At 40.2% G+C, this 26012-nt stretch overlaps 1 protein-coding gene across 6 annotated transcripts in view; it reads left to right on the top strand.

Moving 5' to 3' along the window:
* PPP1R12B (protein phosphatase 1 regulatory subunit 12B) overlaps positions 1-26012 on the top strand; it is a 255019-nt gene that overhangs the window by 90943 nt on the left and 138064 nt on the right. For 4 of the 6 annotated variants that reach the window (XM_021003135.2, XM_021003136.2, XM_021003134.2 and 1 more), the window contains exons 7-14: positions 1067-1146; positions 1856-1998; positions 9008-9120; positions 10508-10711; positions 11857-11939; positions 17833-17958; positions 21047-21229; positions 25580-25762. In XM_021003135.2, the coding sequence (XP_020858794.1) occupies positions 1067-1146; positions 1856-1998; positions 9008-9120; positions 10508-10711; positions 11857-11939; positions 17833-17958; positions 21047-21229; positions 25580-25762 (1115 nt within the window). The remainder of the gene's footprint in view (positions 1-1066; positions 1147-1855; positions 1999-9007; positions 9121-10507; positions 10712-11856; positions 11940-17832; positions 17959-21046; positions 21230-25579; positions 25763-26012) is intronic. The other 2 variants (XM_021003139.2, XM_078156419.1) reach the window with 1 other exon arrangement.

Genomic DNA, 26012 nt, shown 5'->3' with positions numbered 1-26012 from the left:
GCTTTCGTGGGAGCTGCTCTGAGGAGTGTGTACAGACCTTTATAATGCCTTAGTTCTTTCTGGGGATTCTTGCATTTTGGTTTACTTTAAGACAGTGGCAAAATTACACAGAATTATGCCCCAAGCAGAATAACTAATTGCTAGCTCTTTTCATCTCCTTTGTTGTACAGCACGTCACTAAATGCCACTGTTTCTTAAATGACAAAGATTAATGCTGTTATATAGGCACAACAGTGTTTCTAAAACAGACATATGTAGTTTGTGTGGTTGGGTTTGGATATAACTGGATGGCCATAAGGGACTCTAGATTATAATTAATCCTTAATTTCTTCACTGGTAGATGAGGTTTCTTTTTTTTTACTTTTCCAGCAGTATTTGGTGAATTGGCTTGCAGGCCTATGAATACCCTTTGATCAAGAACTTTTCTCTTAGTCTTGGGTGCTAAGCTTTCTTAACTGTTGATTTCTTTTTGAAGTAAATGAATAAATGGGTCATATCTACTTTTTCATAATCTATAGTGGCGTGGTCTGTTTGAGTCAAAGGCAAGAGCACTGGACTCGGAGTCACAGGATCGGGGTTCACATTCTGCCTGCGCCACTTATTACCTGTGTAACTGTGAGCAAGTCACTTCCCCTTTGTGGGTTTCAGTTTCTTTATCTCTGAAACAGGAGAACTGGACTGGATGACTTTTATATGTTATGGTTCTGTGATTAATTGACTTTCTCTTCATCCGTCTCCCTCTTTCTGGATTTTTATTCTTTTTCTGCAGAAAATGGTCAGGCAAGTTAGCAGAGTTAGCTTTGAACTTGTGTGCCTTTCTTGAGTCAAAGCTCCAACTCCATCTTCTTTGCGCATCCCTTCCTTCACTTTCTCATTCTAACTTGTGGCTCCCATAGTGAGATCCCTGTTAAAAAGACCTAACTAGTATGGGTCTCTGTGTTCCCATGCCCTTTCAATCTTGATAATCACCTCTAGGATAGTCATACCATGTTAAGAGCCTTTCACTGCTGCTGATGTCTAATAACCAACAAGCTGTTTTTCTGTCTTTTCCTTTTTCCATTCTCAGCTTCGAAGTGAGAAAGAAACAAGAAATAAGCTCATTGAAGCAGACCTGAATGGCAGATTGCAGAGTGGACTCTTTAAAAAGTAAGACCTTCGATAATAAGAACAGCACAGGGAGGTTTTAGCTGCCTCTGAGGCACTTAGAGCAGTGGTTCCTCTCTAAACACTGAAGATGTGTGAGTGACATGAGATCACAGGGCCTCATCATCACTTAGGCTTCTCACCCTGTTAGTGCTTTTAGATGTAATATTGTGCTGTGGCACAGGGCCTGCGTGGGCCTAAGAGAAATATAATGAGCCTTACTTCTTTTCTGTCATCTCTTAGGAAGGCTTTTGTGGGAATTTCATTTATCATCATCATCATCATCACAATCCTTATCACTAAAAACAGTAACAATAACTCACATGTGTTAATATATTATGGTTTGCAAAGTGTTTTTTTGCAGTGATTGACTGTTTGATAGGTTGGGAACTGGCATTTATTAGTGAAAAGAATGACTGAGAATGAGTGAAATGTTTGGGGCTTTGAAATTAGGGGCCTAATTAACATTTTCCTCCTTCCGATCCAAGGGATGGCGATGTTTATCATCAAGATGCTGGTAGGGTCCTAGAGCTGTTCAAGCTAACTATGCTTGAATGAGGGAGTTAAGTAATGCAGACTTGAACCAGGGTTTCAGAGGAAGGAAATGGAAGAAGGAAGAGTTTGAAAGCAGTACACTTGTTAATCTTCAGTTCAAGTAAACCTCAGAAATTGCTTGTCTTGTCAACACCATTTAGTCTCATTTCTGATTTAGCAAAGAGAAGATTCTGTATGATGAGGAAACACCCAAGTCCCGAGAAACAGAGGAAGAGATTAAGGAATCTAGCAGCTCTAGCTCAGAAGAAGAGGAAGAAGGTGAAGAGGAAGCTTCTGAGTCCGATGCTGAGAAGGAGGCAGGTAATACAGTGGTGTTTATGTCTGACATTTTCAAGCTGGTTAGCTAAGAGAGCCTTTTTCAGGGGGTATTTGAAAGCTACCAGGCCACTGAGTACTCCAAAAGACTTTTAAGTCCTGGTTATGCTTGTGTTGACTTTGTTGCAGAAACTTGGTTGTAGAGTTCTGGGCTACGGCAGCATCTATTTAGCTATTCCTAAGTAGCAATATGATAAGATACTCTGCGAGTTCTAATGTGAGGGAGTCGGATCTCCTGACCTTGACTTGGTAGATGATGTGAAGATCAAATTCCAAAGGCTCAGGACTGAATATGGGCAGCAGAGGAAATGAGAGCTTGCAGGTACACTTTGGGGCAAATACTTTTTGTTTCTCTCTGGAGAATAAATTTGTATTTAGTTCAGATCTATAAGATCCCTTAACTGTCATCTTTATTTTGTACAGCTGATTTTTCTTTTAAAATATGTAATGGTTCAACATGTAACTTTCAAAGCTATCCTACTTGTCTGATTCTTCCTTGTCTTTCTTCTGTTGTCCTATATTTAAAGTGTTGCTCTCTCCTCTCATCTCCCTCTCCCTCTGTCCACATTGGGTATCATTCCCTTACCTGTGGGTGCTCTGCCCAAAGGAATGTAAATTTTGATGGCTGAAACCTAGCAAGATATCTTGCAGTTTGCTGGCTAGATTCTTTCTTCTTTCTTTTTTCTTTGTTATGGTATTTTATTTTTTTCTCCCCAGTTATGTGTAAAGGAAGTTTTCAACATTCACTTTTATAAGATTTTGGGTTCTAAACTTTTTTCCTCTCTCTCTCCCTCCCCTCCCCTCCCCTCTCCTGATACAGGTTATACATGTACATAGATTTCTTTTCTAAAGACCATGCCTTAAACTCAGTTCACTCTGGCTCTCATTGTTTGGCCAACTATAGGTCCCAGCCCAAGCACCACTTAGTGGTCGTTGTTTGGGCCCTGATGGCTGATTGAATGTGAATAGTAATTGTTTCTGTTTTGGCCAGAAACCCTGAGAGTCTTCCCCTCTCAGATTGATTTTTTTTGAATTAGAAAAAAGGGAACATTCCTTGTCTCATCTTAACCAGCCTTAATCCCTGAATGGGTCTTGCCTCAGTCAAAGTGAAAACTCTGAAAGACCTTAGCTTAAAAAGGCCAGGGTTTCCCACTGCGTCCTAGGCCATCTCTAGTTGGCCTGATCTGTATCTTGCCACTGGACCCACATGGCTCTGGAGGAGAAAGTAAAGCTGGTGACCTTGCAAGGCCCTCCCTCACAATGGACAAACAACAATTTAAAGTGTTCATGATCCTCTTTTTTTTTTCTACCCTCTTTGTCTCCTCCATATTGAAAGGAAAAAAAAAAGGGAAAACAAAGCCAAGTCAACAAGAATTTACTAATATGCATAGTTAGGCAAAACAAATTTCCACATTGGCTGTCTCTAAGAATGTTTCTCCTATTCTGAATCTTGACTCCATCACCTTTCTCTCTGTCAGGAGGTAGGTACTCCTCAGCTCCATCCTCAGTCCTCTGGAACTGTGCTTGGTCTTTGCATCAATTAGCATTCTTGAGGCTTTCAGAGTTGCTTTTCTTTATAGCATTGTTCTTATATAAATTGTTTTCTTGGTTCTGCTCACTTCATTCTTCATCAGTACTTTTAAAAAACAAGCTCTTTTCACAATTAATGGTGGTAGAGCCTCCACTTTTGGACTTTGGTTATTATTGTCCTGCATATGCTGTTGGAAGAAGTGGGAATGAAGGACACTGAAGAAAAGCCCCTGACTAGACCAGGCATAACCAGAGGAGATCTACACAGGAGGTGACAGTTTTGATGATACTGAGCGATCAATACTCAAGGAAAATGAATAGAGGATAATGCCAAAGGCATTAGAAAGGAAGAAATCTGACCTAAATATTACCCATCTCCTCCCCCCTAAAGTGACTAAGAGATATTAGTAAGTGCCTATCTATCTGCCTGTTTCACCAGCTATGCAAATTTTAATGAGCATAATCTAAACACACATTGAGAGCATCTTTAATAAGGACATTATTATAGCACACTTTGCATCTGCTGCCCTGCCTGGTTTCAATTCCCCACAACAAGATGCCCCTCCCAGGATAAGTTCATCACTTTTAAACTCATACCAGGCTGCTAACTCAAGCCTTGATTGACTCCACTTCCCCCAGCTTCTAGAGGGAAAACCAAACTCCTCCCAGTGCCTTCCATTATAAAAGGGAGAAACTGGACTGTCAGAGCCAAATATTGTGCCTTGCCAGTTTTCAACTTTATGGAACAAGATGTCTCTGCCCTGGGTCCCTCTTGGTGTCCCCCTTCCCCACCTTTATTGCCTCTTTTTGTGTGTTGTCTCCTCCTCTAGGTTGTAAGCTTGTTGAGGGCAGGAGCTGTCTTTTTATTAATTTTATCCCCAGACTTAGCATAGTGCTTGGCATTTAATAAATATTTATTGGATTGGGATTCTTATTAGAAAAGAAGTAGATTTTCACAGACAGTATTCAATGGTAACCACATCTTTATAATCACAGATTTATTGAAAAGTATAAAGAATATAAAATCCTAGTGTGCTTATTGTTAATTGATTTTTTTAAAGCATTTTATTCAGCAGAGCAAAATGGCACCTTAAAGGCTCTTCTCCAACAAGTTTATGTAAAAATCGTACAAGGTTTTTGATATAAAAAAGATGTAACAAACAGAGAACTCTTTTTTGGTGACTCTGCTTATTTATACCAGATAAAACATAAAACAGGTAAAAAATAGTTTTACAGTCACAGAAGAGATATACATTCTTTCTTTGAGAGCAGTATGTTTTGCTTGCATAGAGATCATGTTTTCTTTTTTTGTTTTGTTTTTGTTTTGTTTTATTTTGTTTTTTTGGCTAGGCAATGGAGTTAAGTGACTTGCCCAGGGTCACACAGCTAGTGTTATGTATCTGAGGTCAAATTTGAACTCAGGTCCTCCTCTCTCCAGGGCTGGTGCTCTGTCCACTGTGCACATAGCTGCCTCAGTGTTTTGTTTTTTTTTTTAAATGATTGCCTTTTGCTTCTCTTCTTCCAGATTGTCCTTTACTTCTGCAATCATACATCACCAACTGCCTTTTGGACATCTTCAGCTAAATGTCTTATATAAGGCATCTCAAATATATGTCCAAAACAGAACTTCTTATCTTTCTCATCAAACCCCTTCTCCTAAACTTCGTTTTTCCTGTCAAGGACACCACCATTTTCTCAGTTCCTCAGACTCATAACCTCTCCTAGTATCATGCCTTTACCTGAGGGTGGTCTGCCCAAAGGAAGGTAAATTTTGAAAGCTGAAACCTACCTAGATGGGTTTACTGGCTAGATTTTTTTCTTAAAGACCATGCCTTAAACCAATTCACTCTGGCTCTCATTGATTGGCCAACAATAGGTCCCTACCCCAAACACAACTTAATGTTTATTGTTTGGGCCTTGATGTCTCAGAGTGAATATAAATAGCAATTGTTTCTCATTTGGCCAAAAACTCTGAGGGTCTTCAACATTTTTCAAAGTTTGTCGATATTTTGATTTTATAATCGTCAATGCTGAATATGCCATTTCACATAAATACATACTAAAAATGGCAGAAGTATGTTTAGGTCCATTTCAGAAGTTGTTGGAAATTCTGTCCTAATCCCAAGCCAAAATTCATTTAACGATTTTGTGTGTATAGCAGAAACACGGCAGTTCATAACATACCATAGACTCCAATCTGAACTGTGTTTCTGGCAGTGTTCATGGTGCAGCTTGGCATGATGGCATGTGCAGGGCAACTTGTGCATGTTGTATGTTCAGAACCGAGGCTGCCCTCTGCAGTCATCCTGATCTATATCTGGCCACCGGACCCGGATGGTTCCAGAGGAAAAAGTGAGGCTGGTGACTTTGCACAGCCCTCCCTCACTGTAGTCCAATTGACTTGCAAGTCATGGCATCATCTTCCTGATGTCAAGATCCTGTTGGAGAAGAAAGGACAAACCACACTACCACACATCCACATCCAATCAGTTGCCAAGCCTTATTTCTACGTTTCTGTTGTGTAACTTTCTCTCTATTCACACAGTGACCACCCTAGGTCAAGCCATCATTGCCTTATGCCTAGATTATTTCTATCACCTTATGTTTGATATCTCCACTCCAAATGATACTTCACTCAGCTTCCAAAAATGGTTTTCCTGAAGCATCTGTCTCTATCTCCCTGTCTCTGTCACTCTGTGTATGTGTGTGTGTGTGTATGTATGTGTCTGTCTTTCTCTGTTTCTCTCTCTCTCTCACACACACACTCTCTGTCTCTCTCTCTCTCTCTCTCTCTCTCTCTCTCTCTCACTCTCTCTCTCTTGCTCTCTCTCTCTCGCTCTCTCTCTCTCTCGCTCTCTCGGCTGCCTGTTACCTCCCGGATCAAATGTAATGCCATGGAAAGCCCTGTACAGCCTGGCCCCTTCCCACCTCCCCAATCTTACACTTTACTCCTCTCCATCCATCTGCAGTCTAGTTGTACCTGTCTACTTACTGTTCCCCTCATGTGACACACCATTTCTGAACACTGTCCTTTCTCTATGCAAAGTATGTTAGAGTAGGAATTCTTTGGAGCAATCAATTGAATTAGATCAGGAGTCCTTAACTGGGGTTGACAGATCCTCTAAGTCAGGGCTTCTTAAACTTTTTCTGCAAACGACCCCTTTGCACTCAAGAAATTTTTACCCAACCCTGGTTATATAGGTTAATAAAATACAAATCAAACATTTACTGATAAGTCATAAAGAAATTTATTTTAGAACAATTCTTTTGTATACATATAATTTTACCATTTATTAAAGGTGAAAGCACATTTGCATACTAATGAGATGGATGTGCTTGTTTATTTTTACATAAAGAATTAAATCTTGGCAGAATATTTGATACTGAAGGACAGAGCATCTTCAACATTTTTCAAAGTTTATCAATATTTTGATTTTATAATCGTCAATGTTGAGTATGCCACTTCACATAAATACATACTAAAAATGGCAGAAGTATGTTTAGGGCCATTTCAGAAGTTGTTGGAAATTCTGTCCTTATCCCAAGCCAAAATTCATTTAACAATTTTGTGTGTATAGCAGAAACACGGCAGTTCATAACATACCATAGACTTGAATCTGAACTGTGTTTCTGGCAGTGTTCGTGGTGCAGCTTGGCATGATGGCATGTGCAGTGCAACTTGTGCATGTTATATGTTCAGAACCAAGGCTGCAGTGAAGTCACACGATACAACGTGAGCAAGCGCTGCCAGAAACACCCCGGATTCATTGCACATCTGATTTTGAATTAATTTTTGGTTGCGTGTTCAGAAACCTTTCACTGTTGCCAAATTTTTCACGACCCTCACGTTCAGTTACACGACTCCATGTGGGGTTGTAACCCATAGTTGAGGAAGTGCTGCATTAAGAGATGCACGGATGTACTGTGTGCCTTGAATGGTGTCCTTTTTTATCTCTGCCTTCTGCTTCCTTCAAGACTTAGCGCAAATCTCACTTTGTGCAGAAGGCCTTTCCTGTTCTCCCTGACAGCTAATGCCCTCCCTCTGAGACTACATTCTCCTACACTGTATATATCTTGTACATGTCCACAGAGATCTACATATTGTCTTCTCCAGTAGAATTTGCCTTTATTTGAATCTCTATCACTTAGCACAGTGCCTGGCATGTAGTAAACACTTAAATGCTTGTTGACTGACTATTGATGATAATGAATGACTATAATGTTGTTTGATTGACACAGGGCAGGTAGGAATATTGACAGATTGACAGGGTAGGTACAGTATCCTTGTGTTCCTGGACCAAGGAGACTTAAGAATCTCATTCAGTGGGCGATAGCCTCAGGAAGAAATTGCAGAATCATAGAATGTAGAGTTGGAAGGAGCCTCAGCATTCATCTGGTGGAGGAGTTCTTAACCTTTTTGGTGTCATAGATCCCTTTGGCCACCTCTGATTCTCCTCGGAATAACTTTTTTAAATGTATTAGATAAAATACATAGGATTACAAAGGAAATCAGTTCTATTGAAATACAGTTTTCAAAATATTTTTCTAATCCAAGTTCATGGAGCCCCTGAGATCTATCCATGTAACCCTTAAGGGAGTATTTCAACCCCAGGTTAAGGCCCCTGATCTCATTCAGTTGATTTCCTGAAAGAATGCATACTATGACATACTCAACAAGTAGTCATTCAACTTCTGTTTGAAAACCTCCAGTGAGGAGAGAAGCACTAGCTGTGGAGGACAGCCCAGTCTTCTTCTGTGTTAATCTCAGGGCCGGGACTCTGGAGTTAGTGGAGGGCCCTCTCTGCTGGTGCCTCTGCTGGTAGTGGGGGCCTTTGGTCTTATGGTGGTGACTCAGAACAGAGGTGTTAGAGTCTGTACCTGAGGCAATAGGTTCCTTGGGGAAGGAGGCTTCCAAACCCTGTCCCCTCACTGGTCAAACCAGTTGTTTGATTCTTCATTGGATACTTTGGGATTTAAAATTTTGCTTTGCTATTGTTTTACATGTGCTAATTTTGTCTCCCCAACCAGATTACAAATTTGTTGAGATCTGGGACCATGTCTTATACTTCTTTTGTCTTTCCCACAGTGCCTAGCACAGTCATAAGCACAATAAATGCATAATAAAATTTTGCTAATTGATGAAATATTTCACAATTGTATGGTCCAGTAACTAGTTCATTAGATCAAATTCATATCTTTTTAATCCCCTCTACACATAATAAAGGTTTAGACTAAAGTTCCTAGGGCAGGGGAGTAAGTTACACACTGATTTGATTTACTTCTACTTCCAGCAGTCTCTTAGTGGTTTTTTATTTACTTGGAGTTCAGGTATTTGTGTGGATTCATGCTTTCACCCTTTTGTCTAATAATTGCCAGGTGACCCCTTTCAATTAGCAGAAAAGGGCATGAGAGAGAAGCAGAATTTTAATAGTGTTTTTATTCCTTCTCCACTGTTAAACACCAGATCAAAAGCCAGAGGATGTTGTCAACCACACCAGCTCTGAATCAAAAAGTACCGTCACGGAGCAGATACCACCACCATCTCAGAATATCTTCTCTGCTTCTCCTGCCAGAAGAGTGAGTAGCTTGAGAAGGCCATAAAATCAGCTGTAGTGTTGTGTTATACCCTAGAAGACCATGAGGAAGGCTTTGGAATGAAGTTTTGTAAAATAATATTATCATAGCTTATAGCAGATTATGTATTTATGGTGCCTTAGGGCTTATAAATATGCTCTTGCATGTTGATTCTGTAAAACTCTCATCTGGATAGTAGTATTAGTGTACAGAGCAAAAAGGGCCTTTGTTGTTAGAAATTTCTTGTTATCTGTCACCTGAAAAAATTTATCTTAAGATAAAGTTAGTATTTCCTACAAATAGTTTTATATAGACAACAGTCTGGGGGAGCTCAGGCTTCCAACATTTACCATTTTGACAGCTTCTCTGTGCTCTTTGCCTCTGCTCTAAAGTTTTTCTGGATGAGACACCCATCTTTGCACTTGATGGGAAGTTAAAAAGAAGATAAGTGCTCACTGAAATGCAAAGCACCAACTGGGTCGTACACCTTTAATCTCCTGGAAACCTTGGGGACTAACCATGACATGCATGGCACTCTATGGCACTCATACTCTATCTGATAGATAGACAACGATGGCTTGGCAGGGAAGGGAGCCCAAGGCATGTTGCAGAAGGCCTTTAGACTCCATAAAAGCTCCAAACTGATGTAGGCATATCAAGTCCTCTGAGACATTTTTAGCAATCAGAATTTGAGTGAATTTTTGTAAAGTTTACACGTTTTTACACCTTTTACTCACTACACATTTTTGTAAAGTTTAATACTTCGGTATTTCATAGATCCTTGGCCTGGATAGATTTAGAATTGGAAGGAATCTTCCAAGAAGTCCTTCCCCTTCATTTTGAGCCTTGATTGACTATTTCTTCAGTTGTTATGCCTAAAAAAAATTGTCACTTACTAGCCAAACTCCTGTTGGTATGAGCCTATCTGAACTGGTCTAGGCTGGTGTCAGGTGACAGATAGATAGTCTGTTGCTGGGCCCATACTCTTTGCCTTTCTAGTTTGTAGGACCTGGAACTACTCAGCATAGCTTTCATGAGAACTTAGGGCCACCTACACAGTACATTGAGGACGTTAGAAGCAGGGTTACTTAATAATAAATCAGCTTGTTTTATTGCCTTTCTTGCTAAGAACTCATTTTAGTTTTCCAGCCTCTGGGTCAAGGCAATATCTTATCCCCATTTTATAGATGGGAATAATGAGGCCCTAAGTGGCACTCATGCAACTAGAATCCAATCTAGTCATCCTTGCACAAAACAACAGGACTTTATTGAACTCAGGAGTGGAATTAAGGTAGGAAGAGGCTAGTTGTCTGAAAAAGGCACGTACTCTGACTGTGTGAGCACTGCTGTTTGATCAGCTCCTCTTCCTTGTTCCTTCCTTTCCTTCTAGCTCTCCTCTAGTTTCTTCAGTAAGGCAGAAGAGCCCAAGGACGAGTCACCCGCCTCGTGGCGCCTTGGGCTCCGGAAGACCGGCAGCCACAACATGCTGAGTGAGGTGGCCAGTCCTCGGGAGGCTTTGAGGGATCGAGGCTCCTCCATCTGCCGCTCCTCATCGAGCCCCAGGATTTCTGCACTGCTGGATAACAAAGAAAAGGTGCTGTTTTGGGGTTAGCAGATTCATTCTGTGACAGGTAGAAAACCCTCGTCAGCCCCAGAAAGTCACCAGGATTGAAGGCAGATCAGCACCTTAATACTAGGGATCAAATATGATTCACAAGGGACAAGTAATTGTTGACAGGAGCTGCAATAATTCTTGCTCTACCAATCCCATAGTTTCTCCTCTTGACTCCACTTATAGCTAGCCTTCTCACACTTAGGACAGCAACAGTGTTAGGTGTATCCAGGCTTGGGTATGGCTTAAAACGTCTTCCTGGAAAAATACCACTGCTTTTTTTTGAGGACTTGGGAGCAAAGCAGTTAAATGACATTGGGCACAATCCCTTAGTTTGGGCTTTCAAGCCAAAATATCTCAGCAGAAATAGAAATTGGAGAAAAAAAGGCTCCTAAAACTTCCACCGATAATAAAAGGGGGAAAATCTGTTTTGCAGTGAGTAGGCAGTTCTCATAAATAGCTACTCACACAGATGAGTAAAAACGGTTCATTTCAAATCACCCCATCCCAGGTCTTAAATCAGCTCCCTTGATATTCCCATTCTTCCTCTCTGAGGTCATGACTCATAATTTAGTTAGCTTGGATGGTTTTTTTAACCTACCCAGAGGGAAGGAGGTGTACTAGCTTGGTTGCCGCCATAGTGATGTTTGTTGTACTTTTCCCCAAAGAAGCATCTACATGTTTTTTCCTCACAGGATAACTCTCTAAGGACAGCCTAGCTTGCCTGTCCTTTATATTTAAGTCTAATTGTTCAAAAACAAGTAAGTTGGGGGTGGGGGAGAAGAGTAAATGAGTACTAGTCCATCTAGCATTTAGAACTGTTTGGAATTTGGCTTTTGAACAAGCCTCTCTGCCACAGCTGGCACTTTGGGCTGCTTTTATCCATGCAGTGATCACCTCTGCCTTCCAGTGGCTTGTTCCACATATACTTATTTCTCTTTGAAAGGACTCAGGAATTCCTAGGCCACTGAAAACTCGCCATTTGTATGTAACCCTGGAAATGGAATTGGTGTCTGAACTAAGCCAGATAATTGGGTTATGTTTTGAGGTGGTGCATTTAGTCCCAGGCTTTATCTCCCACGTCAGTTCTACACCCACCCAACACTTTCCTTGTTTTGGTTTTACAGGAGAGGGAAAACAAAAGCTATTTTTCCTCACTAGTACCCCGGAGGCTCAATAGTGCAAGTGACATTGAGGAAAAGGAAAACAGGTATGGCTGTGTCAGTCTAACAGGTTTCTCTGATTTGTGCTGTTGTGCTGAGGTCTTCCTGGGTTCTTGTTTCTCTGCCCTAAGTAGGCAGATATCTTTTGAATGTCCTCTTAGGAGCATCCCCGCTGCACAGTATCTGCATTACATGTGCTCCTGCTCCCTCCTTCTCCTGATTTTTCTCACTTTAATACATTTTTGTGAGATTCTTCCTTTAGTTTTTATGCCTGTCTCACCATGCCTTACAACTAGTCTACTTTCTTCCTCAGAGTATTTTTTCTGTTCTTTTCCACTATGATAAACAACACCCATTCTACATCTAAGTGGCACAGTGGTTAGAATGCTGAGCCCAGAGTTGGGAAAGCCCAAGTTCATATCCCACCTCAGACACTTACTAGCTGTGTGACCCTAGGAAAGTCACTTAACCTCAGTTTGCCTCAATTTCCTCAACTGTACAATGGGGATAATGGTAGTACTTCTAGAGTTGTGAGAACAAAATGGTGTTTCTAAAGTGTGTAGCACAGTGTCTGCTACATAGTAGGAATTTAAGAAATCCTGCCCTGCCGTCCCCTTCCTTGGCCTCACTTTCCTTCCTTTGCCTTGTCTTCCCTTCTCTCCTTCCTTTCCTGTTGACCTTCCTAATCCAAATTCAAAGATCTTGTGATTTATGCTCTAAATTTGTCTTGCTTATAGAAGATACTTAGTGAATGCTTCTTGAATTGAATTGAAAATTGTAGGCTCTAAAGGACTTTGACTCTTATTTCTATCAAATGTCGTTAGTACTTTCATACCATAATGGTGAAATATCAATACAGAACTTTGAAAAAGGAATTTTAGCACATTGGTAAGAAATGGCTCTTGTTACTATAAAGCAAATTATTTCCTATATGTGCGGATTTGCACAATTATAAATCATCAGCACATGGCTGCTGTGTATCTACAGATCAGATCTGGAACCTAGTGAGAGTGCCTTATGATTCATGGGCACCTAATACCCAAAGTGCCCAAAAAGGCCAGTGAAGTGATCGCTTGAGGGAGTGGAAAGAAAAGTGGGATTGGAATCAGAATATGGCCCTACTACTTATTAGTTGTGTGACTGTGGGCAAGTCACTTCTTGGGGCTTTGCTTTCCTCATCTGAAAAATGAAGATCTCAGTCTATTGGACTGGTAAAGTTCCTTCCAGATCTTAACATTCTGTGATTCTGGGAATACAGTTGCTATGAAATATGATGTCTGAAATTTATTTACATGATTGTGTAATTTAGTAGGACTCTTTCCATTTTTTGGAAGCTCGGTGCTAACCTCTAGGTGTGTTATTCCACTTACTGTATCATGGGGCAACCACAGAATTTTGTTAGTTGTCTTCAGTTTTAGTTCCATCAATACACAGTTACAAAGAGAGGATACAAAGATGTGCGATGCTGTGATCTGAATCCCTGAGGAGCTTACAAGGGATACAAGACTAACATACATAATACAGATCACTGTTGTAAGAAAGCATGTGATTCATGTATAACCCATATCAAATTGCTTACCTTCTCAATGAGGGGGAGCAGGGAGGGAAGGAGAGAATTTAGAACTCAAAATTTAAAGAAATGAATGTTAAAAATATTTTTACATGTAATTGGAAAAAAATTAAAATATTTTAAAAGGAAAAAAAAAAGAAAGTATGTGATTAAGCACCATAGTGATTGGCACAGACAGGTAAGTTCCTAGAACAGGAGGAGTTGTATGCTGAAGTGGTTGGGGAAAGGAAACAGAATTTGAATTATGGACACTTCAGGCAGGGAGAGTAGGAGGAGCCTTCAGCAAACATGGCACCATTAGGGGCCAAGAGGTTAGACTGGCCTGACCAGAGCAGAATGGGCAAGTGCTATAAGATAAGGCAGGATAAATTTTTTCCCTGTATTGACACAGTGTTTCCCTACTGTAGTATCTGCCTATTGGTTCTAGTTTTCTCCTACTCTGAAGCTATGCAGAAAGGAGAAGTAGGACCCAATGGAAGTTTCTGGGAGATGTATTTTAGGTTATATTACAAAGAACTTCCTATTAAAGTGTGGAGGTGAAAAGGGAGTTTATTCTAGGTTTGGGAGACAGCTTGTGTGCAAGCATGGAGATGAAAGAGGGAATGCTAAGTTTGGAGAACAGCAAGTAGACTGGCTTGGCTGTGACATAATAAACATGAAGAAGAAATGACATGAAATAAGTCTAGAAAGGGGGTGGCACCCAAGTTTTGGTGGGTTTTAAGAATCAGGTTTTGAAGTTTACAGTTTGTTCTGGAGTCATTGAAGATTTTTGAGCAGGACAGTAACATAATCAGATCTGTACCTTTGAAAAATTATTTTGGCAATTTTGTGGAGAATGAATTAGAGAGAAGGATACTGGAAGTAGGAACAGTGATGGGGAAGATGGTTCAGTAGTCCCGATGATAGGTGATGAGAGGCAGAAGTCGGGTGGTGGCTGTGCAGGTGGAGAGAAGGGGATGAACCTGAGAGATGGGATGGAGGTGAAATTGACAAGACTTGGCAACTGATTGAAGGTGGGGGCTGAGGGAGAGGAAAGAGTCAAGAATGACACTGAGGTGGTGAAACCTACAAACCCAGAAGGATTGGCGATGCCCCCAACAGAATTGGGGAAGGTTTGAAGGAGGGGGATGGTTAAGAAGGTAAGACAAGTACTTCAGCTTGGGAGATTTTTTAGTTTGACAGGCTTACAGGACATCTGAGTGGGTGTGTTTATTATACAGTTAGAGATGCAGCACTAGAAGTGAAGGAGATAAGGCTAGATATAATTTTTTAAATTTCTTTTTTTAATTAATTTCTTTTTAGTTTTCAACAATTACTTCTATAAGCTTTTTATTATTGACTTATTTTGATTTATCAACAATCACTTCCATAAGCTTTTGAGTTTTAAATTTTCTGCCCCTCCCTCCCCAAGACAGCATGCACTCTGATGTAGGCGCTACATTAACATTCCTATTAAACATATTTTCACATTAGTCATTCACATTAGTTGTAAAGAAAAATTAGAACCAATAGGAGGAATGACAAGAAAGAAGAAACAAAACAAAACAGAAGGGAAAAAAAAAGAGCAACTAGTATGCTTTGATCTACATTCACACTCCATAGTTCTTTCTCTGAATGTGGATAGCATTTTCCATCATGAGTCTTTTGGAGATGTCTTAGATCCTTGCATTGCTGAGAAGAGCTAAGTCTATCAACGTTAGTCATTACACAATGTGGCTGTTACTGTGTACAGTGTTCTCCTGGTTCTGCTCACTTCACTCAGCATCAGTCCATACAAGTCTTTCCAGGTTTTTCTGAAGTCTGCCTGCTCATCATGTTAATCAACCAATCACCAAGCATTTATTAAACACCTACCTGTGCCAGGCTCTGGGGATAAAGGACAAAAAGAAACAGTCCTTGGAAACCCCCCCCCCCCAATGCCAGTGAGTCACTTGTTGCTGAGTCATATGATTTTAGGCTCAATTTTTATCTTAGATAAATATGTTCTTATAAGGAGTCTTCAGATGGTTAAAAGCTCAATGGGTTAGAAACCATTAATTTAAGACAAAAAAGTGATAAAAGGTCGTTGTTCACATGTAGGCTTTGAATTGTCACAGAGTAATGAGTACTTTTGAATTTCAAACTCCTCTTTCTCAGAGTAGCCACTGAGATGTTTATCTTTTGCTTGTATTACAACATCTCTTAGTTGATGAGGGGTGGAGCTAGGGCACTGCTTACCCCAGGGTAGAGCATTTGACTGGGGTCTTTAAATGGATCTGTTACTTTTAATGTGTTTTAAGGTTTTTGTAGCATATTCACAACTCTATATATGGATCAGTTAGGCCAAGAATCAACAACATTCAGAATTATCATGATTTAATATTGATTATTCCATCATAATGAACCTGAGGTACTGAAGCCCAGAGGAAAATCTGATCTGGTGGAATTTTTTATTTAGATTACATGATTTTCAAAAATTTAACTAAAGAAAATATTTTGGACCCTCATCTGGCTAGCAGAGTCTCTCATGGGTATGAAGCTTACAGTACATGTCCTTATCATGGATACTTCCTTAGGTATATGGAGCACTGAGCCTGGAGATAATGAATACTAATCACAACAGCATTTATATAGGACCTACTATGTTCCAGGCACCATACTGAGCACTTTACAAACATTATCTCTTTTAATCCTCAAAACAACTGGTGAAGAAACTGAGTCAGGCAGAGGTTAAGTAACTTACCCAGGGTTGCATGGCTAGTAAGTGTCTGAGGCCAAATTTGAACTTAGGTCTTCCTGATTGCTTAGGCAGCTAGATGGCTCAGTGGATAGAATTTTGGGCCTGGATAAGTCATTCAACCCCTGACTCAGTTTCCTCATCTGTAAAGTGGGGATCATAATAGCACCTAACTCCCAGGATTGTTGTGAGGATCAAACATGATAATATTTGTAAAGCATGTTGCAAACCTTAAAGTACTATATAAATGAAGCTATTGTCATTGTCATTGTTATCCATAGAAAAGTACTATATAAATGAAGCTATTGTCATTGAGATGCCAGAAATATACTGCCTTTGTCCACAGGGCTTCTCTGTCAGCTACAGTGCCTCCCCAGGGACAGACTTCCCCATAAATACCTCTTCCTTCCAACCACTCATTTCCCTATCTGCTCACCTTACTACAAGTCATATCAATTCAAGTCAGCAAGAGTTTATTATATTTTACTCCGTGCCTGGCAGTGTGCTGAGCACTGAGTATGTATGTATGTATGTGTAAAGGCATAAACAGACCCTTCCAGTAAGGAGCTCACCTTCTAATGAGAGAAAGAACTCGAAGGCAACTCAGTTCAGATACTATATATATATATATATATATATATATATATATACACACACACACACACATATATATACATATATATGTATATACACACACACATATATACATATATATATGTATATATACACACACACATATATACATATATATATGTATATACACACACACATATATATATATACATATATATATGTATATACACACACACACACACACACACACATATATAGGATAAATGGAAGGTATCCTCAGACGGAAGGGGCTGGCATCGAGGGGAATGAGGAAAGGCTTCTTGTGGGAACAGACAGGAAGCCTGGAGAGCTCTGTGCTCAAGGATTTAGTGCTTGGTGGTAGATAATCAGCTCGAAAGACTGATGAAAGCACACAACAGTATTGAGTGCTTTCCTTTCCATAGCCAGGAGAAAGACATTTGAAATGGGAAAGGGAACAAAGGAAGGGAGCAAGCATTTACTAAGCACCCACTATGTGTCAGGCACTGTGCTAAGCACTTTATACATATTATTTGATCCTCAAAACAAGAAGTAGGTAATATTATCCCCATTTTTTTGTTTGTTTTTTTGCTAGGCAATGGGGTTAAGTGACTTGCCTAGGGTCACGCAGCTAGTAAGTGTCAAGTGTCTGAGGCCGGATTTGAACTCAGGGCCTCCTGACACCAGGGCCTGTACTCTATCCAGTGCACTGACCCTATTATCCCCATTTTACAGTTTGAGGAAATTGAGGCAGACAGAGGTTAAGTGACTAGCCTAGGATCACATAGCTAGTTAAGTGTCTGACCCCGGATTTGAACTCAAGTCTTCCTGACTCCAGGCCTATGGCTCCATCTGCTATACCTCCTAGCTGCATTATTGCTGTTTTCCTGCCTTTAGTTATTGCCCAGGACTTCTCATTCTGGCTGCTCCCTCCCAGTTTGTATTGCATAGTAATTAGAAGGCTGTGGCAGCACAAGAGTAGGGTTCTGAGGGGGCTGAAGATTTTCCCAAGCTCAAAATGTTGTTTTTGTTTGTTTGTTTTTTTCCTTTTTTGCCTCTACAGAGAATCAGCTGTTAATCTGGTGCGGAGTGGCTCCTACACTCGGCAGCTTTGGAGGGATGAAGCAAAGGGAAATGAAACTTCTCAGACTGGTGCTCCTTCCACCTATGTATCAACCTACTTGAAAAGGTAGAGATCTTGAGGAAGAATTCCCAGTGATTGACCACAGCCAAGGCATCTGATTTGAATGGAAACAGGGCCTCTGAATTCTACATAAGGATCTTTGTTGGCTACACATTGACTTAGTGTTAAAACGCAGTATTATCTGTGTAGTTTTTAAAAATTTATTTTGCTAATATTTTTCAGGCTTCACTTGGGAGTGTTGTGGGCTGCACAGGCTGCGTGCATCACTAAAATGCAGGATTTCTTTTTAGCTTTCTTGAGATATTTTGGCTAATCTAAATTAAAAAACAATTAACATTAATTGAATTAAGTCTTTGCCACAGATCTTAATATTTCTTCTTTACCCTCTTTCCCATGCCCTGCCTCCCATTTCCTCATCTCCATCCCCTGACCCCTGGAAAATCCTAAAACAGAGGTCCTGCTTGTGGTAAAAACTGACCCTAAATCTGACTCATTCCTATTTCTAAAGCTTCTAGAGGAAGGGAGGGCCTCATTCAAGTTGGGTGTATGTGGGCTTTTTTTTTTCAAATTAAAAAAGATACTTTAAAAAAAAGATACCTTTAGAACTAGACCAGTTGATTAGGTGCTTGAGTTTTCTAAATGACTTCTTTTGTTCTGTAACTTCAGACGCTTCAGGATTGTGGAACGCACAAGTTTAGGGAATGCTGGTGTTTCACTTTTTCTTCTTGCTCTTACAGTCCCTTTTCAGTAGTTACTTTCTTTGTTGCTGGTCAGTCAGTGAAGAAGCTTCTTTGGCAGAGTTGCTTGCCTGGTATTCTGTTTTGGACCTTGAGAACTGCTGATTTGGAAGATTCTTTCTCTCTGGTTTGCACATTTCTCATTCTTTTGTCAGTCTCTTAGAGACTTCCTCCTCCCTTAAATTGCCACTCCCATTTTGTACTGTAGCCATCATGGTCTGCTGCATTGGTTGTCTGATGGTTTTCTTAGGCTTGGAAAGAGAGACTTTGTGCGGGCAACTCCCTCAGGCAGGATCAGACCATATTTCTGTTTGATAGAAAGTATCTCCACTCTATCTCTCACTCATTACTACTGTCTAATAGGGAACATGAGGCACCACCAGCTGATGAATGTTTGAGCATGGCATTAGAATTATAAGTTTATGAAATAAGCAGCCTTCATAGCCTTTTAATGGCCTACAGTTCTGCAGATACGTGCTATGAAAGAGGACACAGCTAAATACAAGAAATTATTTTATTCTGGTGCAAAATTGTCTTTGATTTTCAGTTGTGTATGCTCAGCTAGCCAGGTGCAGCAAGATGGGGGAGAACGAGAAAACTAGGCACATTGGAAAGGTCGAGGGACTGGTGCACCTTGTTTGACATGCTATAAGTCAATTTCTTTTAATATAAAATGGCACTAATGATGTTCTCTGTCTAGGTAAGTGGATCTGACATTATTGCATAATAGGATATTGATTTTATGAACCTAACTCATTCTTAACAGGTTAAATGGGTGCCATTTGGTTTGACAGATGCAGTAAATTTCTTTGGCATAGCTCTTAGTGAGCAGCAGGGAGAAAGGCTTTGTCAGATCAGGATGGAGAGCATACTTATTAATGAGCATTTTGAAAGAAAATATGTTCAGGATTCACCAGAAATTGAATTTTTATAGCTTTTCTAGTTCTGAGAACTCAAAGTACTTTTTTTGTAATTTCATTTATCCTCAAACCTAACTGGAAGGTAAATAGGAAGATGGTATTCTCCTCAATTTTATAAACGAGGCCCAAAGAAATTATGACACTTGTTCTAGGTTACAGAGCAGTAAAGATAGAATTTTGTAGTACTAATCTCTCAACTCTCAAGCCTATGCTGTTTTCTTTTATATGATATAATTTTCAATCAGGAATATATGTATGGAGTCATGATTTAAAAGGATAAGTTGGGTCACAATTGAAGTCATCCTAGGGCTAATGAGGAGAACTTGGAGAAAACTTGTAGTTTTTTCCCTCCCTGCTGTCAGGTTTGCATTCATACCTCCCAGAAAAACACCTGTCTTCCCCTTTCTTTAGAGGAGACTCCCACTGGGTTTTTTTTGTGGGTTTTTTTTGGGCAGTTGGGGTTAAGTGACTTGCCTAGGGTCACACAGCTGGTAAGTGTCAAGTGTTTGGTCTGAGACCGGATTTGAACTCAGGTCCTTCTGACTTCAGGGCCAGTGCTTTATTCACTGCACCACCTAGCTGCCTCCGCTGCTTTCTTAATAAAGTCCAATGTCTGCACGATTCTTATGAGTTCTTCCAAATATCTTATTCAGACCCTTCTTGCTGCAATTTGAGCTGACTCCTATATTTAATGAAAACAAAGAAAAGCTCACTTCATCTTGTTCATTACATCCTAGGCTAAGATGTGCTAAAGTCCTCTTGACAACACCTCTTTATTGCTAAATTACCCCAGTTCCCTATGCCTTGGGCTTTCCTTCTTGTTTTATCTGCCAGTCCTTTAATAATCTTAGTTAGTTCTTAGTTTGATCTCTGGAACCTTTCCAAATTCTCTTCTGTCATGTGGGCTTTCTGCATTGCTAACTTGATTTCCTTCAAGCTCTCAGGAAAGCACTGTTTCTTACCCTGGAATCTAATAGGCTTGGCCTCTTTCTTTGAAAATGATCATTTCCTTTTCCTCTCCTGCTCTCTGTACTGGCTGTGCCTCCCACTTCCAGTGCCCCGAGTTTTCTATCTTCTCCCCCATTGCCCAACAGATTCTCCTCTCCTGTCACCTCTGTTTCATATGAGCTCTTAGGAAAGGAATATTTCATGCCTTGGGGTCTAATAGGATAGGTCTCTCTTTGAATACAATATCTACACTCCCCTAGCCTCCTCTCACATTTTCCTACAGTGTTAACATCATTTGTCTTCTTCTCATTGCTGCATATATTCCTGTGGTTTTCAATAGAAACTGACCTGCAACATCCCCCTACTACTAGCCAAATTTGGTCACTTCTTTGTTGCATTACTGTCTCTACGCTGGCCCATGTTTATATAAAGCACACAACCCGAGTGGGGAGCTGGGGCTGGGAATTTTTGTGTGCACTGCATGTCCTAAAGGGAAGTGACAAAGTGACCCTGTGTGCTGTTTTGCAGTGCTTCATTTGGTAGAAGTAGTGACCCCACCAGTCCCTACATTTCAGCCAATCGCAATTCATCTCCTGCTACCTCACCCACTACCATTGGTTCATCTACCTCTCGAGGCAGCCAGTGGCAACCTGCCTCTTCCTGCCCTACACCAATCAGTGCAAATACTACTGCATCCGTTCACCATGGCAGGTAAGGTTTACTGGAGCCCTTTGCATTAGGTTCAACAAGTTTGTGCTGTCGATACCCAGTTGGAAATTGTACTTAGGACTCAAACTTGATGGAAATTACCTACAAAGCTAGATATGCTCTTAGGGTGCATAGCAACATATATAACACTCAGGATACATATTTAATTAACGCCATTGGCTTCTACACTGGATTCTACACAAGATTACCCTAGTGTGTGTTAAATCAAATGTTAAGATGATTTGCACACCCCATTTGCAAGGTATGAATTTTTCTGCAGATACACAAAAGTTGGAATCCCTTTTCTTCAGTCTTTATGGAAGATAGAATGTGAACCTAGTCAGGATGAAAAGTGGCACCTTATTCTGAAACACAGCCTGTAGCAGAAAGCCTCCTGCTTTCTAGATAGAGACAATGACTTGCTCAATAATGTGGGACGGGGGATGTTGTCATTCATTTGAAGTTTATTCCAAGATATTGTAGGGAAGTCCACAGGCCGCATGGTAAGGATAGCTGTGAGAAAGTCCAGCAATGACTTTTTTTAAAAAGTAGATTTTTATTGATACTTTTTGATTTTTATGTTACTGATATTTACCAATGTATCTTTCCTTTCTCTCCCTTATAATAGTCATCTCTTATAATAAAACAAAAATGAGGGGTGGAATAGTTGAGCAGAATTAACAAACCCTCTGAGACACTCCAAGATCTTCAGTGTTTAGTCATCTATAGGCCCCCTCCTCTCCAAAGTAGGGAAAGAGGTCAAGCAGTTACTTTTAACTAGAGCTATGATAGTTATGCCTTTTGTTATGGAAGTATAGCTGTTAACTTACTTTTTGTGGGCCTAGGTTTTACAAATAACTGAAAGAAAATAGGATGGTGATGGCAGTCACTCTAATATTGGGGCAATAGTAAAGCTGGTTCTTAGATCATAGGATATTAGGTTGTAAGATAATTGAAGAGCCCACATATTTTGTAGTTGAGGAAATGAAGACTCACAACTAGGTGTTAGTTGAACCAGAAGAGGAGGCGGTGTGGTGCAATGGAAAGATCATTGAATTAGGGGCAGCTAGGTGGTGCAGTGAATAGAGGACTGGCCCTGGAGTTAGGAGGACCTAACTTCAAATCCGGCCTCAGATACTTACTAGTTTTGTGACCTTGGGCAAGTCACTTAACACTGATTGCTTCCTCTTCCCTCTTTCCAAAAAACAAACAAACAAAAAAAAAGAGCATTGAATTTAGAATTTATAGGTCTGGGTTCAAAGCCTTACTGTGCTACTTACTGTATCAAGTTCTTGGGCAGATCCCATCACCTGTAAAATGAGAGGGCTGGATTCTGACTTCTGAGGTCCCTTCGTCTTTTAATCTATGGTTTTTTGACTAGGACCTGAGTGTCACAGCTTCCAGTTCAGCACTTTCTTGTTATACTATACTTGATACCTGTCAAGTCACCAGGAGATTTCTTTACCTAATTTAGGTGATTGTCATTTAAGACAAGATCTCTTTCATTATAAATTGCTGCTACTGTTAGGAATAGCAATGTTATCACTAATGATTATTAATATCAGGAGTGACCATCTCCTTCCTCTCATTATTTCTGAGAGATGTCATGATGGATTGGACAGAAGTGCTGGACTTAAAGGCAAGAAGACCGAGGTTTGAATCCCACCTCAGATGACTGGTTGTGGGCAAGGCCCTTCACTTCTGGGCCTCATTTTTCTCATTTGATAGGGTTTGGGCTCAGGGACCTAGAAGGTCTTTTACAGCTTGATTTGAGCCTCCCAGCAACCCTCTGGAGAGAGGCAAGGCAGGTACTCTCATGCCCATCTGACAGACCAGAGCGTTGAGGGGCAGAGAAATCACTGGACTTGAGCAGGATCAGATTGCTGAAGTTGGGGCTAGTTGGGACTTCTGGCCCAGAGCTGTAGGCGCTCAATATTGTACTGCCTCTCAGATCATACAAGATCCATATGCTTTCGAAAAAGAATAATAATTTTTAACACTTGAAGGACCAGAATTTAAGAATACTTTGAAGTACCAAGCTGTGGCAATTGATGGAGCACATTTTTTTTATCTATAAGGCAAAGAAAACAAACATAGTAGAGTGAAAGATTTTATTTCGAACTAAAATTATAATTATTTTGCATAAATTGTTGTTCCTAGTTCCTTTTAGTGTTAAAACTCCAAAATTAAAGAAAAAACTCTAACATTTAGCAATTCTACCTCTTGTATTTAGTTTTACGCTTATAGCAATGCAACAGTGGAGAGTGATTTGAATTGGAAGAGAAGGAAACTAGCATTTTATTAAGTGCCTGCTATGTGTCAGGCACTGTGCTCAGTGCTTTATACATATTTTCTCATTTGATCCTTACAACAACCCTAGGAGGCAGGTGCTGTTATTTTCCCCATTTTATAGTTGGGGTCACATAACTAGTGAATGTCTGAGGTTGGATTTGAACTCAAATCTTGACTCTGGGCCCAATGCTCTACCACCTACCTAAAGCACCTAGCTGCCTTACGTAAGGGCATTTATTGTTTCCACTTAGTACATATTTATTATAAACCTAAGCAACATCTTTGGGTTGGGTCATTTTTAAATCTGATTTTTAATTATCACAATTTTAAAATTAGGGCACAGAGAATTATAGAATCTTTGAATTAGAAGGATCTTCAAAGTTCGTCTTGTAGAACTTACATATTAAGAAGGAATCCATCCTCCGCTTGGAGACCTCCATTGATGGGGGACCTACTTCCTCATTAAGGAACCCATTCCACTTTGGAACAGTTCTAATTGTGGGGAAGCTTTTCCTCACATTCTCATCAGCAATAGCAGTGAAACCACTATGTAGAGGGTCTTATTATCTCAGTACCCGATATACTGCTTGTGAAAATGGCAGTGATGCCTTAGAAGATGAAGGTCAGGAAGAACAACTGGATCTTGTTAAATATATACAGGGGGTAAAAAAAGCATGGACCCAGCGTTCTAGTTCTTGTGGACTCACCTCTCATGTCGGTCTTACAACACTGACTTAAATCACCTCTGTTCTGACTGACCCGTGCTACCCACCCTTTGCGGGGAGGTATTTCTGTGGCATCTCTCAGAGTATAGAGTTGCATCTAGTTTTCTGCCTTTCTTGATCCCAGCAGCTGCTAATGTCCTCTCCCAAAATTTGCCTTGTATTTATTTTGTATAATATGTTGTCTCCCTCAGTAGAATGTAAAATGCTTGAGGGCGAGGACTTTTCTGTTGTTTGTCTTTGTGCCCCCAATACCTAGCATGATATTTGGCATACAGTTGCATAATAAATGCTTGTTGCATAATTGCGATGGATCTGGAGATGTATTCAATTTTTCTTAATCTGAATTTTTTCTTTGAAGCTTATTCTGCCAATGTGATATATTTGACAGTGAACTTATGATCACTTGTAAATTTTCCTTGGATTAAGGTTATGGTAGAAATTGGTATTTAGGAGTTTTTGTATCCCAATTGCTTCTCTGATAAATGTGGTTTTCAGTTTGGGGGTTTTGTTACCCTAGCAACAAGCTGTGACATCATAAATAATAGCTTTTTGGGAGGAGAGCCTGTAGTTGGAGCCAATCCCTTTAAGAAACAAAGATCCTGTTCTTGTGCAAATAACTTTAATTATACATCTTGTAGATACAAAATCTGTAGTTAACGTTACACATAGAATCCTACTAGAATTCCATTTTTGAGCCAATAATTATTTGCCCTCTGATTTTCTTTTTTATCAGAAATATATTATGCTAACCTACATGCAAGCAACAAGGTAATTGGCTCAAATGCAGAGAAGGAGCTAGGAGAGGGAGAATTAAATATGCTAAGGACTTAGTAAATATTCAGAATATTTATATATGGATAATACAAGGAGCTCACCGACATATCTTGGCTCAAGACTCCCATGAAGATTCCCTTGCCCAGGTATTGATCGAGGGGTAGATGGAGACTGGAATTGTAAGTGACTTCAGTGTCCCTTTCATATGTGGCCAGAACCAGCTTGTGTATGCATGTGTGGGTTCCAGATGGCAGCAAGCAACCCTGCAAAGTACTATTGCCCATGTCAGTCAGTATCTTGGCTGTGCCATAGCTAATGTTTTTTAATCTCGGGCAAGGAATTTCATTAAATTCAGCCTCTTGGGTGGCAGGTGGGGAGGTAGATGTGCATGGGCACAGTGATAGTGTTTCCAAGCAGATAAGCCTTTTAAACTTAAAAAGCTCAGAATTAAAGAGGAGCTGGAAGGTTTTGCTGTTAAATCTGACTTCACTCTACACTCTGTCAAAGGTCTATTGGGAGAGATGCCTAAATGTTCTCTGTGTTTCATTTTCTTTGGTTTCAGAACTCCTTACAAGCTCCATGCAGATCCATCTGTGGAAAAAGCTTCAGAAAGTGTATCCTCTAGCACCCCACTGTGTGTAATCACCAATCGCCCCCCGCCTAGCACTGCCAATGGGGTTACAGCTGCCAATGTGCTATCAACTACTGGGACAGACTCCTCCACAGAAGCCAGGGAGAGGAGGCGGTGGGTGACAATTTTTATTTTCATCTATTAAATATTGCTTTGATAAAGAAGTGGGACATAGTGTTTTTTGTCCACCCTTAGGATGATTTAGATTGAATGATTCCATATAGTCCAGGGTTTATCTTTGGCCTTAGTTGTGTGGGGATGAGAGGGGTCAGAGGAGGAGATCTCAACCCATCAGAAAGTGCTGTGATCTGTATGTGCTATTATCTCATTGGTACCATGAGCCAAAGAAATGGAAGGTGATCTT

Source organism: Phascolarctos cinereus, unplaced genomic scaffold (genome assembly GCF_003287225.1).
Source record: "Phascolarctos cinereus isolate Bilbo 61053 unplaced genomic scaffold, phaCin_HiC Scaffold_5;HRSCAF=322, whole genome shotgun sequence".
NCBI lineage: Eukaryota > Metazoa > Chordata > Mammalia > Diprotodontia > Phascolarctidae > Phascolarctos > Phascolarctos cinereus.
Note: the sequence above shows the minus strand (reverse complement) of the source record. Positions and strands in the feature narration are given on the sequence as shown.